At 35.8% G+C, this 18,962-nt stretch overlaps 2 protein-coding genes across 3 annotated transcripts; both read left to right on the top strand.

Annotated features, from left to right (window-relative positions):
• Window positions 1-6,207: 6,207 nt before the first annotated feature.
• On the top strand, window positions 6,208-14,603 carry LOC140760894 (glyoxysomal fatty acid beta-oxidation multifunctional protein MFP-a). Of its 2 annotated transcripts, XM_073097970.1 has the most exons (18): window positions 6,209-6,456; window positions 7,707-7,778; window positions 7,862-7,927; window positions 8,006-8,062; window positions 8,158-8,225; window positions 8,308-8,389; window positions 9,530-9,585; window positions 9,685-9,987; window positions 10,105-10,191; window positions 11,164-11,338; window positions 11,459-11,580; window positions 11,680-11,843; window positions 11,978-12,232; window positions 12,371-12,492; window positions 12,624-12,745; window positions 13,888-14,036; window positions 14,123-14,261; window positions 14,340-14,603. In XM_073097970.1, the coding sequence occupies exons 1-18, from the start codon at window positions 6,363-6,365 to the stop codon at window positions 14,373-14,375; spliced, it is 2,169 nt and encodes a 722-aa protein (XP_072954071.1). In that variant the 5' UTR covers window positions 6,209-6,362; the 3' UTR covers window positions 14,376-14,603. The 2 variants fall into 2 exon arrangements, with proteins under 2 accessions (XP_072954070.1, XP_072954071.1); XM_073097969.1 differs by having other exon boundaries at window positions 6,208-6,456; window positions 11,459-11,843.
• A 762-nt stretch (window positions 14,604-15,365) lies between these two features.
• Window positions 15,366-18,859, top strand: LOC140760895 (mediator of RNA polymerase II transcription subunit 28). The gene is made up of 3 exons (XM_073097971.1): window positions 15,366-15,755; window positions 18,353-18,465; window positions 18,590-18,859. Exons 1-3 carry the CDS (start codon window positions 15,572-15,574, stop codon window positions 18,722-18,724), a joined length of 432 nt encoding a protein of 143 aa, XP_072954072.1. The 5' UTR covers window positions 15,366-15,571; the 3' UTR covers window positions 18,725-18,859.
• The last annotated feature ends 103 nt before the right edge of the window (window positions 18,860-18,962 follow it).

The following is an 18,962-nucleotide window of genomic DNA, read 5'->3' as shown; positions in this document are numbered from 1 at the left end:
TAATTTACCAATTATGCTGGGAATTAATGGAAAGTGACAAGCAACAACTTGCCACATCTCTACAGTAGTCCATTGGAAATCCTATTTCTACAGTGTAAAAAAAAACCATATTATTATTATAAATTATAATATTTAAAATTATACCAAGTTCTTGATCTCTCTGCTTCCCTCGGAGCAGGAATATAAATGAATACTTACTTCGAGTTCGATATCACAAAACCTAACAACATATTATTAGCCGACCTCTTGTCCGGGAGAGACGATGATTGAATTATTAAAAAAAAAATTAGGAAATTTACTTGGCTAATAGATGTTAAATGTGAGAAGTGAGTGAGATTTTTAAGGATCATGGAGTAATAGGAAAAAAAATAAAAAATAAATAAAATGTAGCTTCCTGGTTATAGGTCAGAAGTAACACCAAACAACAAAAAGAAAGATTCCTTTCAAGAAGACCAAATAAATAAACAAACTGAGACGTGAATAACTATCTTATGCATGCTAGCTATTAAATGCTTCCAGCTGTTTTGTGGAACACTGTAGTTATTATTATCATTAGTAGTAGTAGCAGTAGTTTAAAGAAGGCAGTACTCTAAAATGCTGCCACATTAATTTGAAGGAAAGTGCTAGAAATACTCTAATAATGACCACAAGGACTCTGGATAGCTAGGTTACTTAATGATTCTGAAATCACCCTTGTAACTTAGTCATTAAGTCTTTAGTTTTAGTTTTTTTTTTAATAAATATTAAAAATGATATTTATTAAATTTTTTATATGCTCATAATTTGAGTGTGTTGCTACTTTTTTTTTTATGTGTTGGCCTAGTTGTTTAATTTACTTAGTTTATAATTAAAAATAAATAAAAATTGTCCTTCTCCTCATAAAATAAAGGGATTTTTTTTAATTCTATTAGTTAAATCTAACTAAAAATGATGATAAAAACTTAATCTAAATCATGGTTATGCAAGATAAAAGGTCTTAACTTTGAAGGAGAATAATAGTGTGGCATTGATGTTAAGTGTATACTTTTCAAATATGAAGATGATTATATAAATATAGATATTTATTATGTTCTAATCCTAATCATTAGTGAGAGAGAGACCACAAACTCCAGAAAAGAGAGAACCCATCGATCACCCATGTTTGTTAAGTCGTTCCTACGGACCAACGTACACACACCCTCTTCTTTAAAACCCCACGACTCTTTGGCCTCGTCTTCTTGGCTAAGAGGTAAGAAGGAGAAAAGGAAACAAAGTTAATGGCTGGCTTGAGCGTTCTCTTAGAAGCCCAAGATAACTTCCCAAAACGCCCCCAGATCATCAGCAAGACCACCGTCGTCAAAAACCCTTCTCCCTCCTCCCCACCCTCTTCGCCTCTCGCCCCCGCCACCCCGTTCCTGGAACACTGCTACCTTTGCCGGAAAAGGCTGGTGGAAGGCAAGGATATATACATGTACAGGTGAGGAAGAACGATGCCCAGATCCCGGATTTCCCATTCTGCCCTCCTTTTCCTGGTTATTTTGGGAAATGGAAAGTTCTCTCTCTCTCTCTCTCTCTCTCTCTCTCTCTCTATCTCTCTATCTCTCTTAGGGGTTTTTTACTCTGTTGGTTGTAGAGGGGATCGGGCGTTCTGCAGCGTGATGTGCCGGTGCCGGCAGATGCACATGGACCAGGTCGCAGCGTCTGCGACGGCGGCGGCGGCGGCCGGTGGGTCGCAGCCGGCGCGCCGCCGGGAGAGGGTGGCCGGAAAAGGGAGGGCTCTTGCATGCTAGGCTATGGGTTAATTAACGAGGGGGGTGGTCAGATGCCGATTGACGAGAATGCCCTCGAAACTTTTGGCGTGCTGCTTAGGTTAGCAAAGTGTGAGAGTTGTAAGAAGGTGAGGTTGTTTTGGTCTTTTCGTTAGTTTGGGTTGTAATTTAGCGTCAGTGGTTGTGTATGTAAATAGCGAGGAAACAGTGTAAACAATGATATGCCATTCGAATATTTGCAAAATTACCGGGCTCAAATTGCAAAAGTTTGGCATAATTATCTATGGGTACCCTTGTAAATAAATACCTGTAGTTTTTGCATGAATACTACATAACCCAAAGAAATATATGCAAACAATAATAAGTTTATTTCTATCATTTTATAAGTAAATTGACTCTCTACTACGTTGGGTTTTCAATTTCTTGAGTGTTTAAACACTACTAAAATTCTCACTTTTTTTTCAAAATAAAAAAAATAAAATTCTCCATAATCATAGCAAATAATAATATAGTACATAGTCAAGGAATGCTTGAGGTGAATGTGTTCTTTTTTTAATATATATTAATGTTACACATACAGACATGTGTGAATGATAATATCATAATATGGACTAATTCAACTTTTGATTTTATTTGTAATTCTAATCTTAAATGAATCATCTATGGATTTTTCCTCCCACAAAAATATAAATAAGTCCTAGTTAGGTTTAAGAGGTATAAAACAAAGGCTAAATTATTATTTTTTTTTCTATTCTTTGACTTAGTATCATTTTGTCCTCCAAAACTATGAAGGCGTATAAATAAACTATAACCCCTTAGACATCCGACACTTTAAAATTACATATTTATCCCTCTATAATTGGAGAAAAGATTAGGTTCTATTAAATGATAATTAAAATTATCTATCTACCTTAGACGGTATTAATTAGAGATCCTAACAATAACTTAACCCACAATGGCAAAACACATCTTCAAGTGAGGCTAAAACTCTGAGAGAAAGATGGCTTAAGAAAAAAATAGAGCAAGATCTTTTTTTAGTTTTCGTTTAAGAAATGAGACGGGAGTAAAATTATTTAAATATTTTTCTTCTAAAAATCTTTGTGAGAGTAATTTAATCTATATAAAAATAACTTATAATTCACGTGCTTAACACATGACTTTTAACTCGCAAAAAGCTAACATATGTGCTTAGTTATAGCTTTTCAAAAATCTAAATGATTATTTATACGCTTATATATAGTACAGCGGATAAGGTATACCTAAGATATATATAATAACTTCTGTTTTTAATGGAAGGCCACTAGTGAGAAGCTTAAGTTTTAAGTTAGAAATGGACATAGCTTCATTCGTAAGGTTTGTCACTATTGTGATCAAAGGGCAGGCATGTCTCTATTCTTGTACAAATGACAAGTCGAATGCAATTGGTTTGATCTATGATAAATAGAATAAGTGCATAGTTTTGACAAATCCATTAACATCAGTATCGTACATGGCTGGCAAGCATAGCATGCATAGGATCGCCACATCATATATTAACACAATGCATGGCCATGAAGGATATCGTCAGAAAGTTTTGGATTAAAAAACAATAATAATAATATCCCAAAGCTAGTGAAGCAGCAATGACCGTCAGAATTAAAGATTAGGCTTTTTTTTTTTAATGTTAAGGATAAAAATGGTGTTTTTAGTCCTCTGATATTTTGAGAGCAAATTATTTTACGTCATGAATTTTATTTATTTTGTGTAACTATGCCATAACGATGTCTTATGCATGCATTTCTTTTTTTAATCTTAGAAATTGTTACTTATTTGAACATAATATTTCACCTTATTTTTATGTTATTCTACCTGAGGATTGGGTTTTGAAGTTATTTTGTCATCTTTATTTATTAACCGCGTTATAGTTGTAGTTCAGTCAAAAGCTCGAGAGGCATAGTGTACAACATATGTTTTGTAAGATAAATGTTATGAACCGGCTTAATCCGATCCGCAACGGGTTCGGAAGTCGATGAAGCATATAACTTCCAAGACTGTGAATAATCTAACCAACGGATCCTTCTGAATTTTGGATATGTTGTTACTCTTGAAGAGAGCTTTCAAACGAATCTAAAATCACAGAATTCGGACCAAAATAATGGCCGAAGGCCAATTAGATCCTAACTTGATAACCCACCAATAGCTAGATAGATGTTAGGTTTAATTCTGAAAGGGGGAGAAGTTGTTGTAGAAGAGAGATGTTAGAAGCTAAAAGAGGCCTACCAAAGACTTGGGCGTGGAAGAAGGTAGGTGAGAGAGGGTGCCAATGACTAGATATAAGTAAAGAAGAAGATAAAAGTCAGAGCCAATTCCAATATCATCATCATCATAAGATTTCAATTAAGTTTTCCTCGACATATATATAGAGACTCATCATAGGGATTCATCAACTAAGTTAAACAACTCCAAACAAATCCTAACAAACCAACAATTAAGTTAAAACTCTAACAAATTAACTAAACCAGTCTTCCTTATCTTCTTAGATTAACCCTTCGTTTCGTCGTAGATAGATTCCAAATTTGGAGAAGTCATAAATATCAAAGTTATAGATATTGAGGTTGACGACCTTATCAAGATGATTTGATATTATTTGGATATGCGTCAAATATTATACGAATATTTTTTTCAAAACTGCATAGAGCTGAATTTAACTAATTAAATAAAATCCTAACCTGCTAAGACTCTAACTAAACTAAATAGCCAGATAAGATAATTAAACTCAATCCATTGAGCCTAATCTCCCTTTGATATGATCCGATCTGACCCGGTTCGCATCAATAAACCATTTTATTTTTGTCCAAAATATAGGTGGATAAAATATATTTAACTTCTATATATAATTGTCAGTAATTAATCCTGTGTTCATAGCTCTTTATGATCACAAAAGATAGAGAAAACCTAGTTGTGATGGAAGGAGGGCATGACATGGGTACAATGAAATCAAAAGTAATTTCAAATCTTATAGGACTTAAAATTTTCATCTTATTTGTTTATGCAATATGGGACTAAACCTTACATATGAATGTCTAAAATATCCTATATGACAAATTTATTACTGACTTTGTTATTTAATTAATTGCCATTATCTTTCTTTCGCCTAGATTAGTCTAAACCAAACAATACTTAAAATTAAGCTGCCACTATAATCCAACATAGAGGTCATGAGTTTAAATCCCTTATATAAACATTGTATACGTATGATTTAAATTTATTATAACTCATATTTTATGAGTATTAATCTAATTAACTTTTCTTCCCTTCTATAAGTTTTAAAACGGAACTGATCAATATTTGGACGGCTAGGATTGCTCCTCGATGTAGTAATACAATCCGTATCCAACGACATCGGGATCCGTGAGCTTTTGGGAAACGCCTCTACCTTAGGATAAGATAGTTGCGACTTGCGGCCGAGTACGTGGGGCCACCCGGTATGCTTACCTCCCTCCTCTTCTCCCCCGCACTACTAGCGGGGAAACGTATCCCATTCTACTGCTAGTGGTATGGGGAAACGCTTGGAAAGCCGAGGACCGAGGATTAGTAGTGACTTTAATATTCTTAAATAATCTTTTTTTTAAGATCAAGATAAGGGAAACCAGAACTTGAGTTCAAACGAAGAATAGTTTAGGTATTTTAATATATTTTTAGCCAACGAGGTCAGTAGAAAAGGAAGATAGAAGGATATAATAGGAAGGCAGAGTTATTTTTGTTTATATATTAAGTTAGTCAAAATTATTGAGGGGTCAATATATAATTAATGCTATAAATAAATAAAATGGCGGATTAAATAGTTGAGTTAAATATATATAAGTCAAATTATTGAGGGTTAAAATGCAATTTCCCCCTAAAATGATCAAAAAGAATCCCCGTTTCCCACGCTCAATCTCTTTCTGTTCTCCTTGTCCTGGGGGTGACCCCAAAATCCAAAACTCTTTCTCTCAGTTGTTTGACCAAAATAGCCTCATTTTTTTTAATTTTTTACTAAAATAAACTATCATCAAATTTATTTACCAAATGAGATCTAATTTACTGTAGCCCTAGTAAAAATACTGAACTGATTAGTGTTTTTATCATCAGATATTTTTTCTCTAAATTGCTGAAAGACTAAATTAAAGGAATTTATATATATAAAACGCTGAGTAGATCAATATTTTAGGACGAGATAAAAATGCTAAATTGATTAGTATTTTTGCCTAAAAAAAAAATGCCGATCACTTCAACGGTTTTATCAAGCTACAACGTTTTTATTAGGGCTACAGTAAATTAGATTTTATTTTATAAATAAGTTTGAGAATAGTGTATTATGGTAAAAAAAGTTTTGGAAGAGGGCTAGTTTGGTCAAAAGCTCTGTTTCTCTTCCGTATCTATAGAAAGTTTGACAACTACACGCGAGTTTAATTGCATCAGCTCGCGGGTCCATCGCCCCATGTCGCCACGCAACCACCCCAATCCCACATACGCACACATTAAAATCCGAGCCGACCCATCTTACCTTCTTCTGTTCTTGTCCGGCTTTGCCTCCTTCCTGCGATAAATTGAAGGATAGGGAGCGAAAGCGATCAAACAGAGACCCAGATCGAGATGGCCAAGGGGACAACGGAGATGGAGGTGGGCGTCGACGGCGTTGCCGTCATCACCATCGTCAATCCTCCCGTTAATTCCCTCTCCGTCGATGGTAATTTTTGTTTCATGTTCATTGATCACGAGTTGGGAATTTGAGTTCGTGGGTCGTGATTATTTTTGGTGGCGATCCAGAAAGAGCTCTCCTTTTAGTGAAAGATGTGATGTCGGGATTTTCGCAATAATTCTTTTTGGTTGTTTACTATGGTTTGAGATAAGTAATTTTTTAGGGGTTATTTAGCATCCGGAAAGTTATTATAGTAGTTTAATTTGATCCGCAGAGCTAGCTTGACGTTTGACCCATTTTTTTATTGGATAATTATGTCAGTTTCGGTGTTATCTGATCTTCTTCCTCTATTTTAGTTATTCTGTTAATTTGTCGATTATTATCATGACATGTAGAATGAACGTTATGGGAGATGGATTAGCGACAGATGTATCCAGTAACAATTGAAGATAAAGAGATGATTGTGAATTCTTCCTACTGTAGGATTCTGATTTTTGGGAACAATGGGTGGGATTAATAACAGTAATTCAAGCTCTTTGCAGTTGAACAATGTGTGGGATTCAAGCTATTTGTGGTTGAACAATGGGTGGAATTAATAGCACTAATCCATATGTTAGCACTTTGAATCTCTCTAAGCTGTTTGTGATTGACAATCGATGAGCTGACTACATAGTCTAATAAGTGATAATTACTTATAATATAAGTTATACTATGCAGAATGAACATAGAATCTAAAGTCTGTACAGTGACAACTATACAATTTTGAGGGCGACTTCATAAGTGTAATAACGAGATAGAATGTTGTTGATTTGAGTTGGAAATGACCTTAGATGGTGAGGAGCACCAAGGAGGACTTTGACAGAAAATACTCAAAATTGCATGATATACCTTGTTGCCATAGGATTTGAGATAAGGCAGTATCAGGAGTGGACAAATATGGTTCGTATAAGCAACCTCAATAACTTGGACTCTGAAGTCATTGTTGTTGCTGGTTTCACATCTTTTATTCTTGAATCAGTAACATACAAACTGTCTTGGCTACTTGGTCTTGCGTGCCCTTGTGTAAATAATTGAAATATTTTACATCATATACATGCCTAATGCCATTCTTTTGAGTCAGTATTCAACTGCAAACAACAACCTTGCAATGAAGATATGTTTCCTGAAGTTTTTATTTTTATCTCTTTGATCAACTAGCTGGCAGTACTGTAAAGTCCAGTTATCTAGATGCATTATTTTATTGGTTTTCCAGTATTCTTTTACCTTTAGTAACTTTGTTTCTTTGTGTCTTGCACCAGTGTTGCTCAGTTTAAAAAACAGGTATGAAGAAGCCCTACAAAGAAATGATGTAAAAGCTATAGTTGTTACAGGTAATGTGTAGAAGTTTAATGTTCCATCTGTCATTTATATTTTATGGAAACCAGGTGATGCTTATAGTTAGGAAATTGAGCAGGTGCTAGAGGGAAGTTTTCTGGAGGATTTGATATTTCTGCCTTTGGTGCCCTTCAAGGAGGAAAAAGTAGGAGTAATACTTCTGTCTGTTCGACTTAAGCAACTAGTATCTTCCTATTATCATGTTGCATTTTTATTTTAACAGGGGAGCAACCAAAAGTTGGCTATATATCTATAGAAATCATAACTGATTTATTAGAAGGTATCATGACTTCCCTTTCCATCCTGATTTTCAAATTTTTGCCTTTTCCTAAGAAGATTTATGTTGAGGACTTCCATGTTCATTATTCTTACCAGGGGCAACAAAGCCATCAGTGGCTGCTATTGATGGTCTAGCTCTTGGTGGAGGATTGGAAGTTGCAATGGTATTTATGGGGATCCATTTGTTCCATGGTCGAAATTGTACACATGTCAGCATACATAACATTTCCATAATTCTCTTATTAGGCATGCCATGGACGCATTTCAACTTCAACCGCTCAATTAGGTCTGCCAGAACTTCAACTTGGAGTAATTCCAGGATTTGGAGGTACTTTTTTGAACTTCTATAAGATATTATATCTGGGATCTCTCGCCAACTTGTATACTGTTATACTTCATTACAGTCTCTTCTCAAGCTACTAGATCTGTTTCCTCATATTATTGTACAGATAAAGTTTGATGCTTGGGAGATTTCTGTTGATTTGATTCTTTCAATATTCCATAGCATATTTCTGCAGCCTGTCATTTTTCAAATAGTCAATGCTGGTGAATATTTCTTAAATGGCTTCTACTTAAAAAGGTGATGTTTCAGAAGTAATATCTCAAAAACCTACACTAACTCTGCTTCATCGAGTAGATATCATCAGTGTACAGCTAAAGCTTCTATAACTTTTTGTTTAGTACCATAGAACATAGTCTCTTATCAGCCGTACGGCTCATAATGATTAGCATTTTATTGAACACCTTGGGGCTTGGACAATATTTCTCTTAATAATCCCTTATTCTAACTTCTAAGATGGTTGAAACATCATCTGTGGCAACAAAATTTGGTTTTGGTGTTGCATATTCTCTTTAAAGTAGCTTTAACTACTTGACAACTTGAGGATAACTGAATTATGAAGGGATGGTGTTTGCTAGCAAATGTCCCTTTCTTGCCTTAAACACTTAAAGAGTCTTCTTCCTTCGATGAAGATTGTAGGTCCAGAACAAAAAAAGTTATCCTTTCTTGCCTTAAACTCTTGAAAAGCCTAACTGCTTTTCCAATCTTATTAATCTGTATCGTCTTTTTCGCTCCAATAAGTTATTGGAGGAACTTGGTTTGTATCAAATATATATAAGAGGACTAGGTGAAATCATTCAGTAAGCTTAAGGTGACAGGATATTAGTCAGTAGGTAAGGTGATTAGGAATCTCCTTGTCATGTAAGTTGCAGATACACATGCTTAGTTTTAATGTTGAAGTCTTCTTGATATGCATACTACAGTATGATATTTGGAGTGTTACATGATATGGGAATTCTTAAGAGGACTTTGTACTTCATAGTGTACTTAAAGTTTGTTTTAGGGTTTGCATTTTGCAATACTTGAATAATTGAAGGTCACTTCTAAATTCTAATGGAATTCATCATTCCAATATGTATTTAGTCTATGTTTCTCTACATAACGTGCAACTAATTTCTTTGATTATAGGAACTCAGCGACTTCCACGTCTGGTTGGGCTTACGAAAGCTCTTGAAATGATACTGGTTAGTACTTTTTGTGTACAAGTTTTCTGTTTGTTGACACTTGGTAATAAGCTGTTCCTGAAAATACGTCAATATTGTTTCTTATCCTTGTAATAACAGTTGTCCAAGTCGATAAAAGGAGAAGAAGCTTATGCATTAGGTCTTGTTGATGCCTTAGTTTCACCTGATGAATTGCTGAAGACTGCTCGTCGATGGGCTCTGGATATTGTTGAATTTAGAAAACCATGGATCAAGAGTCTTTACAAAACTGACAAACTAGAACCCCTTGGAGAGGCTAAGGAGATTCTCAAGTTTGCAAGAGCTCAGGCTAAAAAACAAGCTGCAAATGTTCAACATCCATTGGTTTGTATTGATGTTATTGAAGAAGGTATAGTCTCAGGACCTCGAGCTGGCCTTTGGAAGGTATTTGTGACTTATTTTTGACTCACCTTAGTATTGCCTTACCTTGTTTGAGTCAAAAGATGCTACCGCCAAAGAATTAGCAAGATTTACTCGGTGTGTGTAACTCAAATTTTGTAGGAAGCAAATTCTTTCCAGGCACTACTTTTCTCTGACACATGTAAGAGCTTGGTTCATGTCTTCTTTGCTCAACGTGCAACATCTAAGGTACAAACAGAGATTGATTTGGGTACTTGTTAGTTGTGTAATATATTATATTATTTTCATGTTCTATGCGAGTATTGCCACCCTACTACATGCTGGCCCATGGCTCATGGTTTGGTTTATAAAATTTCCTGTCTTCTAGATGTCATTCTTGAAGCCTGGATCTGAAGGCTTACGACCAATTTCTTTTCCTCTATTTGTTGGAAATGGAAAGAAAGTTGATGAAAGGTGTAACTCTGTAGGATTCATTTTGGAAGGTGATATGGTGCATTTATTCACACTTATTTTTATCTAAAATGGGTTACTATTCATGGGCTGTATAAGGCAGCAATGTTGAAATTTAGGAAAGATCAAGATTATGCCACTATGCTCGGATAAATTGTTCCAACCAAGGGGGGAATTATTTTGTGAACTTCTCTTGATGTATCCTCAGTTTTTAGACGAATGTTATCCAGGGGTAACATATTCTAGTTACCAGACTTCCAAAAATGTCCTTAGTTAGATTGTGTTAAGGTTGTTAAATTTAGAATAAGAGGAGGCCTTTCCGTGTGAAGCTTGAAATAAATCTCATTAAAGTCCACGCGCTTATTTGTTGGGGAATGATAATTCCAATCGGATATTCCAATATCGGTTCAGGAATTTCCTTGCATTACAAGTGGAAATGAAGTTCATATATGATGATGTTTTTTTTTCTTTCTACATTATCTAATTTTCTTTTTCTTTTTCTTTTTACTGTTTGAGGGGATGGTGGCTGGGTGGTGAGTAAGTAGTGGTGAATTGTATTATGATATTTATATTGGCATATGAATACACAAAGTGATACACATTGATTTGTGTTGCATGAATTGTCATGAAGCTTGTACTATAAAATGGCTTCCTTTTTTTTATTCTAAAGTCATTTATGTTTGTTCTGCAGTTAATAGGGCTTGTTTTACTGTCTTAAAACTAACCTACTGCCTTTTATAACCACAACAGGTTCCTGGTGTGACTGACTTGGGTTTAGCTCCTAGAAAAATAACTAAAGTTGCTATTCTTGGAGGAGGACTTATGGGTTCTGGGATTGCAACTGCACTGGTTTTAAGCAATTATCCTGTGATTCTTAAAGAAGTAAATGAAAATTTCCTAAAAGCAGGCATTGACAGAGTCAGAGGTATAGCTAGCTCTCTTAATCTTTCTTCACCCTGTACGGTGCTCTGCCAAGTAGCAAAGATTTTCTTATATCTAGTTTTATTTCCTTATACACCTATTATTTATTCTCTTCTGTTTCCAGCAAATTTGCAGAGTCGTGTCAGGAAAGGGAAGATGACAGAGGAGAAGTTTGAGAGGACTCTTTCTCTACTCAAAGGTGTTCTCGATTATGAATGCTTCAAAGATGTTGATCTAGTGATTGAGGTGAGTCAAATCTCATTCTGTTATTCTTTCCTCCCTGCCTATCTTGCTCAGTTAATTTTCTTCTGTTTTTTTGCCCTTTTGACCATGATGTCATCACAGGCAGTAATTGAAAAGGTGTCCCTGAAGCAGCAAATATTTTCTGATCTAGAAAAATACTGCTCTCCACATTGCATACTTGCTAGTAACACTTCAACAATAGATTTGAATCTAATTGGAGAAAGAACGAAGTCTCATGATCGAATTGTTGGTGCTCATTTCTTTAGGTAATGCAAGATATATTTTTCTGTAACATTTCGTATGAACTGTCTTATGTTCTTGAGTCATGCTTGAATATGCCTCTACATGTCTGCTTTGAAATTTTTGCTCCCTGATTTCCTAGTAACTCTTCCCTTTTCAGTCCCGCACATATAATGCCGCTACTGGAAATAGTTCGCACTCAAAGGACCTCTCCTCAAGTTGTTGTGGACTTGCTGGATGTTGGCAAGAAGATTCGTAAAACTCCAATAGTAGTTGGAAATTGTACTGGCTTTGCAGTCAACAGGATGTTCTTTCCTTACACCCAGTCAGCGCTCTTATTCGTCGATTGTGGCCTAGATGTCTATAAGATTGATCGCGCATGTACCAAATTCGGCATGCCAATGGGTCCTTTCAGGTATAAATAAATAAGCAGGTAGTACTATAAATTTATTTTTATTTTCATTCAATATTATTATTTTTAAGGAAAATTGGATGGGCATATATTTATGGATTATATTAAGCCAAGTCTTATATAAAGTTCCCGTTCCTACAGACTTGCCGATCTGGTTGGTTTTGGGGTCGCGGTAGCTACAGGAATGCAATACCTTGAGAACTTCCCAGAAAGGGTCTATAAATCAATGTTAATTTCAATTATGCTGGAGGATAAACGAGCAGGTAAAAACTGTAACCTTGTCATGTATTCTGATGCAATCTTGCCATCCCATTTTTCATGCTGCTATATCATATTCTCATCTTGTTTTGGTCATATTTTAAATACTATCCATTTCCTGTGCCACTTCTGGCAGGTGAAGCTACTCGAAAGGGGTTCTATAAGTATGATGAAAAGCGGAAGGCAAGTCCAGACCCTGAAATCATGAAATACGTTGAGAAATCAAGGAATATGGCAGGCACCACCCCTGACCCACAGGTTCCATCTCAGTCTCCTGTTACTTTCAAGTTAAACAATTCTGGAACTTAAATTTTTGTAGTAGAATTAGTTCTCAATAATGACTGTCTTTTGTCATGCTTTACTGGGTGAACAAACTTGATCTCAGATTTTCTGTAAAAGAAGAAAAATTGCTACTTTTTTCTAGTAGAGGATCTGAGATAGCGCATTTCATGTAGTTATTTTGTATTCCCACACTTATGTTAGTCAAATTAAGTATTTCAGTATCCTACAGGAATCTATTTGGTGTCACTGTTTTATTCAGTGAAAAGACAGGTTCTATGCAATTCAGTAGGCTAATAGCACTAAATTTGGGATGGTCTTGCATCATATGAGCTTTCAAAACCCTTGCACTAAATGGACATGAGTGGAACAAGGGTCTCTATAGCCGACTCGGAGTAATTGGGAACAAATCCTAATTTTTTGTATGTATCATACAGCTCATCTTGTAATCAATTTTCTTAAAAAAGTTCATGGGGGGTCAGAGTAGTGGCCATTGTGACTGTTTTAGACCCTCCCTGCTACATTATATAATTGATAGTTTTGAATGATGTCTGAGCCACAGTACCTGCCATCTTTAAGCCAAATCAGCTATTGCTCTGGTATTGTAGACAGTTGAGGTTCCCATAATATTGCTAGGTCATTAGCTACCGTGTTGATGAGTCTCTTCTTATATATGTACATGATTTTCTTTCTTAAGTCATCGTTTTCTTTTTCATTATGTTGTCTATACCTTTAAAACTTGTATTGCTTAATATTTGATCGTGTTGATATCTTTTAGTGACTTCTGCCTGAAGATCATATCTTGTCAAATGATTTGATTATACATTCTCACAATGGATGATTCATAATGTAAATTCTTAGTAACTAACTACTCCCTGAAGATTATATCATGTTGATTGAGTTGATTATACTTTTTCATGTTATGCTGCTTAATAATGTAAACCTTGAGATTCTGAGACCATTTTAATGCTCAAGTTCCAAGAAATGTTAATGTCCATCTGTTTACTCTTTCCAACTAAGGCTGGTTTGACAGACACGCACAACTTTAATTTGGTCATGCCCAGTTGATCTTGTTATGTGACAGCATCATTATCTGTTGCCTTTCTGTGTTCACTGTGCAGCTAATGAAGTTAGCAGATAAAGATATTGTAGAGATGGTGTTCCTTCCGGTTGTCAATGAGGCATGCCGCGTCCTTGACGAGGGCATTGCTGTCAAGGCATCTGACCTCGATATTGCTTCGATCATGGGCATGGGGTTCCCTCCTTACAGGTCTATTTCTTAAATTGCACTTAGATTATGAGAAACTGTCTTCATATACTTTGTAAACTCACGCCATTATGTCTGTTATAAATTAGGGGCGGGATAATGTTTTGGGCCGATTCTCTTGGAGTGAAGTATGTGCACTCGAGATTGGAGGAATGGTCAAAGCAATATGGCGAGTTCTTCAAGCCATGTTCTTATCTAGCAGAAAGAGCTGCGAAAGGCATTTCTCTGGTAAAATTTAAGCCGCATCGCTCCACTTAACTAGTTAAAATTGTAGATATGAGTTCTCACTAATCGTTAATTCTGCAGAGTTCACCAGCAAACCAGGCTAAGGCTCGATTATAGATTGGTGTGACCTCGCAGGCGAGTGAATAATGGAAAGAATAAGTATACAAACATTTCTAGAGTAAAATTTAGCTATATTTTGACTTTTAAGTATCCAATGATTTATGGGAGTGGCTGCAAATGAGAAATTAAAATTTGCGCCAACCCGAGTATGTGAGACTTTATGTGATGCTATATGTTCTCTTTAGTGTTACACTTATATTGCAGAAAGAAGTTGATGGTTTCTAATGTGCATTGCAGTGGCTGAGTTTTATTTTCCTATGTTAGTTATTGAAGCCTTGCCTTGATGGACTATAACAAGAACTTTCATGGGGGTGAATTGTGAATTTGAGTTAGATCCATATTGACATTGAATCTGTGCTGATAGATTGTTTTGTAGACTTGTCGATATAAAGTTTTTGTGAGATAAAAGTTCTTGTTACAGAAGTGAAAATTTAATGATGTCTTAAGGTAAGTTATTTTTACTTTAAATAACTCGACCCCCCTTACTATCATCTTTGCCCAAAAAAACCTATTCAAAATCATCAAATAGATTTCTTTTTTTTACTGTTAGGGTTTCTAATATAAATCTCTCACATATTTAGACTCCAATATATAAATTTCACAACTACGACCATCATCATCAATTCATCTAATTCTTCTCACGGTTCGCACCGCTGAAGTATGAAGACTTTTAGGAAGCTTAAAAGTAAAGAACAACTTCATCGATGGGTTGAAAGCTAAGGTAATGGCCATGAATGAGGCCTTTTCGTATGTAGTAATGATGGAGGAGAAGCTCCGACAGCTGCGGCTCTATCGAATGATACAATAGCTTGCAGTGATGATCCCTACAGAGAGAGCTTTAGCTCTTTCTCTAAGACCCCCAATCTTAGATATAGAATTCACCACCATCATCAACTCCTCTAATTATCTTCCTCTTTCTCCTAAACTACAATGAATTACTAACAACAACTCAATAATCCCCTTAGATCACAATGATCTCCTACTATAGTGAGCATATTTATCATACCACAGACGTTCTAGGGTATAATAGTCATTTTATAAGTTTTTCTTTGCACAGTATATGACGATTTTGAATAGTTGGGGGGGTGGGCAAACAATAAAGCCAAACAAGTAGAGAAGGGGTGATAAACGCACCCTAAAATTTCCCAAAGCACTCCGTTCTCGTTCCTGGCCGGCGCCGGAGCAAAGATAAAATGGCGGAGCAGCCACAGCAGCAGCTATCGCAATCGCCGTCACCAACACCGCCGCCGTCGCAGCATCAGCAGCAGAAGGAGGAGATGATGGGCTGCGTGGCGGCGCTCGAAGCGGCTCTCCTCCCTTGCCTCCCCGCCCGCGAGCTCCAAGCCGTCGACCGCTCCGTCCACTCCTCTCATCAGAGTCTGTTCACTTCATCAATCTCTCTTTAACCTCGTTAGATTGATCTCGGTTTGTAGAATGCGAATATAGAGGATTTGGCCGTGTAGGTGTTTGTTGTTTTGCCCCAATGAGCTTGATCTGGCTTCTTGATTGCATTTGGGCTTTTGTATTTGTTGTTTTGGTCCAACGAGTACTCTTCTTGAATGGATGCCGACGTCTTGGTCTCTTGCTTCCTGTTAGAATCGAAATTGGAGCGGTTTGCGTTGTTGTTGTGACTTGTACTCTTGCCCCCAAAGAGTTCTTTTGTTCGAAGAGCGAATTTACTTTTAGGTCACTAGTCATGCTTTAAGAGTTCCCATGTCTTGAGAACCTGTTCCATCTTTAAGATTGACAAGATTCTACTTTTCTCTTTAAATGCATAATGGCATGTAGAAATAGAGGATCTCTGCCAACTCTTCCAACAGTCGAAATTAGAATGCACTGAATAGAGAGGAAAAATAATCTACGGTCTCTTGCCTACTTTAACAATGCACATAATATTGACTTATATTAGATTTTAGTCAAGTTTAATAAGTCTGAGCTAGATATAAGAAAGTGAATGATCTAATTTTGGAATCATTATGACACTTTTAGCTGTGTGAAGAAAAAAAAAACTTTCTATCAACCTGTAGTCTGACATCTTATAGAAAGCTACTATTTGGCATCTATATCTTGATTTTTCAGAAAACATTTTATCTTTTACCTCATCTTTTTGCTGCTAATCATCTTTTATTTCGGCTATTGAAAAATTGGTGACATGACCTTGACATCTTAAACTAGTACTTGCAAGATTTCTTTCTATGCAGTACATGAAAGGTCTCTTTTAGTTTTGAATAAGTAAAGGAAATATGGCCAGAAGAATAGAATTCTAAGTTTATGTGTAAAGATTTGGTAAGGCATATTGAACTCACACTATCATCCCATTCTTTTCGTTTAATTATTTTACATGTTCCATGCATCATGCTGTATGGAAAAGCTATAAGGAGTAAGACTAAGAGGTGAGACAAGCGAATGTTTCATAACATCATAATTGCACCTTGGCTTGCCCTCCGGCTAAACAAACCAAACATATTTAAAATTAAGTTCTTACTTCTTAGGTATTTTTTTTGAAGATGGCATCTGTTTCATTGTCACAAAGATAATGAAGACATAGTGCTCAGTTTTCTCTTCTCATTCCTTTCGAGGATCTTCCACTTGAATGAAATCACTCTTGATATACTAGTTGAACTTCTCCAACTCATATCATAGGGATCTATGTGTCATGGTTCTTTTTATTGACAGAAGTTTGAAACTGGCTGTTAAGAAATTTATTGCAACCACCCTATTTCATCTGAGATTGTGATCGGTTATTCAAAGATATAATACTAAAAATATACAAAGGTGAATTTCATGCACAAAAATATATGGAATTTATGTTTTAACATAATCTATGTTCTAGACTTGTTCTTAGTTTATCTCATTTGCAAAATACTTGATCACCTTATGCTGTGTGTTGAAGTTTTTTTATATGTATAGAAGAAGACATATAACATCTTTAAAATAGAATTCAATATGTTAAGTGCTTAGGTGTTAGGACTGGAATAATTCAATATTTTAAGTGCTTAGGACTGTCTTGTAAGTGCCTGAGATTGTGACCACGAAAACTAAAAATTTGGAAAAATATTGTGTATAAAGTGTTGACTTATTGATTTAACATGGGTATACTGAACAGAGTAACTGGATCCAATATCATATATTAGTTGTGGAGGTGTAAAGGCAGATAAATGCCTTTGCTATGTTCTATAGCTTTCATATTCCCTGAAAGTTAAGAGTTAGACTTTGTTATCTGGCTATAGGAATTAGGAAACAGCATATTCAAAGATTTAATATTGATAAGAAGAGGACTTTGAGTTTGATAGTTCATCTTATCGATGAAGAAAATGAATACGTGATTGCATTTGGCAACCTAGAGTTAGTGAAAAGATGTTCTAAATGAAAGTGTGTGCTGACATCCAACTCAAGGTGTAATTGGCCCAAGAGTGAGGCGAAGACCAAAAAACACTTGGATGGAAGCACTGAGAAAAGCCATGATAGTCTTGAGAATAATTAAGAACTTAACTCTAAATAAGGTTGAAAGCATGCATTGATTCTCTTATTGGATGTGAAATATCTGGAACTTGTGGTTTTCTTTCCGAACACCTAATAAGTTGTCATTGTCCACCTGCGTGGCACCTTTTATTACATTCTCATGAAATCAAGTAGTTATTTTCATATGTTAATGAAGAAAGCATAGAATGCATTTCTCTGTCAGTACTTTGGCAAAATGTATGTCTTTGTAAATTTTCATGCATATGGTTGGCAATTTCTACATATAACATGTTAACCGAGCAGACTTTATTTCTTGAGAAATGAAACAAAGGATAATCAAATGCATTTTTCTGTCATCTCTTTGCTAAAATGTATGTCTGTATCATTTAATGCCTGTGTGCATAAAAATTCATTTCTTTGCTGCAACATGCTAAAATACATGAAGTTCAGATGAACTATTTTTGTATATGAGTGGATAGGCTGAATTCATCTACCCTTTCCTCTTCAAATAGTTGATGTTGAAAGGCATGCAAGGGACTTTATGGAAGCTTCGAAAAAGCTTCAGTTGTATTTCATTGGACTACAACGTGAAGATCAACCGAGCAGGGAAGAAATGCTTCGAAAGGTAACTTTCCAGTTTCCACCTGTGTAATGATTTTGTCTCATTATGGATGTCTAACCTATCCTTCTGCCTTACATTTAAGAAGAAGGCACAGTTACCTTCACATTCTGCCGTCATGTTTTTGCAGGAAATTTCTGTTATGGAGGAAGAGTTGAAGATCAAATCTGAGCTGATCAAGAAGCACAAGAACCTCATTCAAGGGTGGAGAAACGAACTGAAAGACCAGCTGGACAAACACACAGCAGAATTAGAGAGAGTGTGATTCCACCTTCCATTCTCATTTTGAAGCAAGTTCTGATGTATAAAAAGGTCCAGAGTCAAAGGAAGTAAGACAATGTTTTCCTTTTCCCTTCTTTTTTTGGGGAAAAAAAATTTAAGACAATGTATTTTGATCGAAGATAGTGCTGTCGCCATGGGATTTTACCTGAAATCTTATGTCGAAATGATGGTTCTCCCAGTTTCAAGAACAAGAATTCATCATATCCCTTCCTAAGCTATAT

The sequence above is a fragment of the Typha angustifolia genome, chromosome 6 (assembly GCF_048772165.1).
Source record: "Typha angustifolia cultivar Huaian chromosome 6, ASM4877216v1, whole genome shotgun sequence".
NCBI lineage: Eukaryota > Viridiplantae > Streptophyta > Magnoliopsida > Poales > Typhaceae > Typha > Typha angustifolia.
The sequence above is the reverse complement of the archived record's forward strand: the minus strand, read 5'-3'. Positions and strand labels throughout refer to the sequence as shown.

What these genes read in the sequence shown, in the direction of transcription:
- LOC140760894 (XM_073097969.1), top strand. Translation starts at nt 6,363, where the DNA reads ATGGCCAAGGGGACAACGGAGATGGAGGTGGGCGTCGACGGCGTTGCC. An exon ending in GCTGGAGGATAAACGAGCAG is followed by an intron (nt 12,493 to 12,623) that starts GTAAAAACTGTA and finishes CACTTCTGGCAG; the next exon opens with GTGAAGCTACTCGAAAGGGG. An exon ending in GCACCACCCCTGACCCACAG is followed by an intron (nt 12,746 to 13,887) that starts GTTCCATCTCAG and finishes TTCACTGTGCAG; the next exon opens with CTAATGAAGTTAGCAGATAA.
- LOC140760895 (XM_073097971.1), top strand. Translation starts at nt 15,572, where the DNA reads ATGGCGGAGCAGCCACAGCAGCAGCTATCGCAATCGCCGTCACCAACA. An exon ending in CGTCCACTCCTCTCATCAGA is followed by an intron (nt 15,756 to 18,352) that starts GTCTGTTCACTT and finishes CTCTTCAAATAG; the next exon opens with TTGATGTTGAAAGGCATGCA. An exon ending in GGGAAGAAATGCTTCGAAAG is followed by an intron (nt 18,466 to 18,589) that starts GTAACTTTCCAG and finishes ATGTTTTTGCAG; the next exon opens with GAAATTTCTGTTATGGAGGA.